Source organism: Athene cunicularia (genome assembly GCF_003259725.1).
Source record: "Athene cunicularia isolate RWA chromosome 10 unlocalized genomic scaffold, athCun1 chr10_part1, whole genome shotgun sequence".
NCBI classification, from domain to species: Eukaryota; Metazoa; Chordata; class Aves; order Strigiformes; family Strigidae; genus Athene; species Athene cunicularia.
Genome location: NW_020799112.1, coordinates 2,221,811 through 2,225,961, shown reverse-complemented (window position 1 = coordinate 2,225,961; position 4,151 = coordinate 2,221,811). Strand labels below are relative to the sequence as shown.

General features: G+C 49.6%; 2 protein-coding genes across 3 annotated transcripts in view; both read left to right on the top strand.

Annotated features, from left to right (window-relative positions):
- Window positions 1-2,075, top strand: part of LOC113483937 (cytochrome P450 1A4-like) — a 6,707-nt gene extending 4,632 nt beyond the window's left edge. The window contains exon 7 of the mRNA XM_026856009.1: window positions 654-2,075. Within this exon, the coding sequence (XP_026711810.1) occupies window positions 654-960 (307 nt within the window). The 3' untranslated portion in view covers window positions 961-2,075. The remainder of the gene's footprint in view (window positions 1-653) is intronic.
- EDC3 (enhancer of mRNA decapping 3) overlaps window positions 1-4,151 on the top strand; it is a 36,899-nt gene that overhangs the window by 8,554 nt on the left and 24,194 nt on the right. The gene's annotated exons all lie outside the window — the stretch shown is intronic.

Below are 4,151 nucleotides of genomic sequence, written 5' to 3'. Positions count from 1 at the left end.
AGGGGTGGGGTGGGGTGGTGTAGGCTGGCTAAGGCGTGATACAGAGTGTGGTTCCCATATCAGGTATTTTGGATCAGAAACTCAAGATGTTTGTATCCTAATAGCCCAGCAGCACAGAAACATTACAGTATTCCTGCTGCTCCTGCATATGCTGGTGAGCATTGCAGTGGGAACACTGCCTTTAGGGCCAGAGAAGTTTCCCCATATCCAAGCAGAAATTTGCAGCTAAGACACTGGAAAACCCCATCTGACATCTCCCAGCAGCTGAGCTGGGACGGTCTGGGAAGTTTTGCTGGGAGGATTCGAGGTGGGAAAACCCTCAGGTCTCCATCCTTCCTTTTCTGAGAGCTGCTGACTGATTTCTGTGCTCTCTTTTTGGCTGAAACTGCAGGATCTCTTGCTATTGCATGCTGAATTAAATCTGTCTCTGGTATCTGCACAGGCAAACACCATCTGAATTTGAAAGCGGTTTCAACAGACTGAGCTGATGGGGTCTGACATGTAGTTGGCATCAGAGATAGAGGTTGCCAAAGTGTTTGGATGGTGACATGAGAAAGCATTGCAATGCTTCTCTGCAAGGAGTTTTTTTGATTGCTGTCCCCATCACAATGGGTGAAAATGCTTTCCTCAGGTGTGTCTCCTTTCTGCTCCAGGAAGCTTTGGAAGGACCCCTCAACGTTCAACCCTGAGCGGTTCCTTAATGCCACGGGGACCGAAATAAGCAGGACAGAGAGCGACAAAGTGCTGGCTTTTGGCTTGGGGAAGAGGCGATGCATTGGGGAGTCCATTGGCCGGTGGGAGGTCTTCCTCTTCTTGGCCACTATGCTGCAGCAGCTGGAGTTCAGCCTCCACCCTGGGGAGGAGGTGGACATCACTCCTCAGTACGGACTGACAATGAAATACAAGAAATGCGAGTGCTTCCAGATTAAGAAGCGTTTCCCCATGAAGAGCTCTCCATAAGCTGCAGGAGGAAGCATGGCTTTGCAGAAGAAAGCCAGCCCTCAGAGCCGGACACTCAGCCTGCTTTTTGCTGACGCTTTCTAGAAGCTAGCACAGCCCCTCGCTGTGTTGTTTCACTGGAGGCTTGTTCATCTCATGTAAACGCGAGTGGGGAGGAACAAAGCCAGCTTTGTCGGGCTCCTCGCAGCCCCCCTAGCCAGCTTCATTGCCCTTGCCTGCAGAAAATCTCATCCCTCTTGGGGAGGTCCAGGGGACCCGCAGCCCTGCAGTGGGGAGGAGGGTGCTTTGGGCTGGGAGAAGCGGTGTGGGATGACAGTGGGGCTGTCCTCGCCCTGCCCAGTGCCACGGGTAGAGCTGGAGCTGCCATGGGCAACTCCCTTCATCCACCAATTAGGAATAAACCTCCAGGTTCCTCCCTGAGAAACCTGGCCAGTGTTTTCCCACAGGATGAAAAACTTTCAAGCTTGTTTGGCAGAGCTGTTTGCAAAGCCTTTATCTCCTTATGCTGATGGGAACAGGCTCTCCCTGATGCTCCAGGTGCCTTCTGAAGGGCTCTTGAGGTGATGTGACGGCCAGATCTACTCCTGTGCCAGCATCTATCTCGAGTGGACCCGTTCTGGGTGCTCCCTCGCACAGCTAAATTCCCTGAATGTAAATTCATGAAAGGAATCCCCGAGTGTTTCTATCAATCCTTGGTGACAGCCTACTAGGGAAAAAACAAAAAAATACCTGTAAGTAGTGCTGCTCACAGACTGAGATATTAGCTAAACTCCTAACAAGAAGCCTCCTGGAAAATAACAAAGGACTGAGAATAAGGGATAAGAAGCAGTAAGAGGCACAGTAGAACACTTCTGGCTTTCAGACTATGTATTTGCTGCTTTTTAACTTTTTTTTTTAAAAAAAAAACCAAAACAAAACAACAAGCAATGGATTTCTATATTCAAAATAGTAAAAGAGCAAGGGTTTGAGGACTGCAGGAAATGCACCGCCTTATGTTGCAGTCTGCTTTTAGCCAGCGTGAAGGTGAATTCTCATGGCAAATGGAGCAGTGATTGCTGCTTGTTTGTACCTCTGTGGAACAGATCCATATGCTGGGATATAAATTGCACACTATTTCTAACCCAATAAATACTTATATGAAAGTTTCTTGCTGGTCTTATTCCACTGGGAAAAGATTTTTTTTTTTTTTTAAGGGACACAACCCACACCTCTCTATCATCCTTAAAAGTCTGACTTGGATATGTTGGATCGGGGTTTTTCCTATGGGGACATGAATGGGCTGTTCCTTTACTATCAGGGCTGTGACACCAGTGGCATTAGGTGGAGTTTTTAGTCCTCAATGGTGATGGCTCTGGTCCTCTCCCTGTGTATATAGAGAAGCTAAAGCATCAGCTGGCATTTCCTGAGAGATGATGCCAAGCTCCAGCTCAGTTCAGGATTTCATTAAAGATCAGGACTAACCCTTCTATCCCTGAAGAAAATTTAAAAAAATCAATGGCTTCAAACCCACCTTTCACAACTCTCAGGGAGGTGATCCACAGAGTGATGTTTCAGGCCATCACCTGATCTGTGCTTCCCCGTCTCAGAACATGATTATTTCTGAGGCTTGCATAACTTCTCTTAAAAAAAAAAAAAAAAAAAAAAGGGGGCAATAAACATTAAATTGCCATGCAAACAATAAGGGAGTATATGGAAAATTGGGCTCTGTGCATACCTGAATTAGCATCCCTGAAGTGGCATCCCTGCAGGGACCAGCGCTCCAGGGTTTCCAGCTTTGTGGGGTAGGAAACTGCTCTTGTCTTACAGACACATTTTCATGAGGCATAAATGTTTAGCCAAGACCTTGAATAGGGATATAATATCAGCAATCTTGGCAAAAGTCAATTTTCTGCTGAAAAGTGTGCTCCTCCCCAGATCCCTACCCTGGGATGCTCTGTGGTGTGAGCTACTCACCCTGCACAGGAGTACAATCAAAATAAGTTCAGAAAGGTTAACATTTTACTCCATCCACCACTGGGAAATAATTCAGTGGCTTTTTAAATGGTGCCACCCATTGTACCACAGAGTTATTTTTAATTTTGTGGCTGTGCCACAGAAAGGCTGCTCTTGAGAAGAGAAGCCTTCCTCCCACAGTGACCTTGTTCACATTCACGTTATTGTTACCAACTGCTATCATAATGATTTTGTTTTTAATTAGTGTCCCCGGCACAGCCTGTCGTTTAGCTTGGGAAGGTCAGCTGGCACACGGATCCAGCACCCCACCCACTCCTTCCTCCAAGTAATGAGCAAAACAGCCTCTGGCTTTGGAGGGGAGAAAAGCTGATTTTGATGGTGCTGAGGAGAAAGCAGGAATTGAATGTTTTCATGTCTCTCCTGGTGAGTTGGAGGGAGGTGATGGACAAAGAGGGAATGGCCTCAAGCTGCCCAGGGCAGGGTCAGGCTGGCTCTGAGGAAGGATTTTTTTGCGGAAGGGGCTGTTGGGCCTTGGGATGGGCTGCCCAGGGCAGGGGGGGAGTCCCCATCCCTGGAGGGGTTCAAAATTCGGGTTGAGCCAGTGCTGAGGGATCTGGTGGAGTTGGGAACAGTCAGGGTGAGGTTCATGGTTGGACTGGAGGAGCTGCAAGGGCTTTTCCAACCCTGATGATTCTGTGATTCTGTGAAGTGATGAAGGCGTGACAGAGGTGATGAAGGTGGTGGAGGTGCAGTAGGTATGGTGGAGGTGTGACAGTGATGACAGAGGTGAGATGGAGATCACAGAGGGGATGGATGCAGGTGTGACAGAGGTGATGGAGTATATTTGGCAGCAGTGATGGGAGCGATGGAGACATGACAGAGGACGTGTGGCAGCAGTGATACAGATTTGATGGAGGTGATGATGGTGGGATGGAGATGATGGATTTGCGATGGAGGACGTGTGACGGCGGTGATGGGGGGGTGAGAGAGGTCACAGAGGTGGTGGAGGTGTGATGGTGGTGGAGACACGATGGAGGCCATGGAGGCGAGGGAGGATGTGTGCCAGCGGTGACGGAGGGGAGATGGGGGTGACGGTGCTGGGGCGGACATGGAACAGTAGTCACGGCGGAGGGGTGGAGATGGCGGACGTGTGGGGGCAGCGGCGGAGGTGACGGGGGGTGACAGATACCGCAGGGAGCGGCGCTGCCCAGGGCCACGCGGCCGCCCCTCCCGCGCAT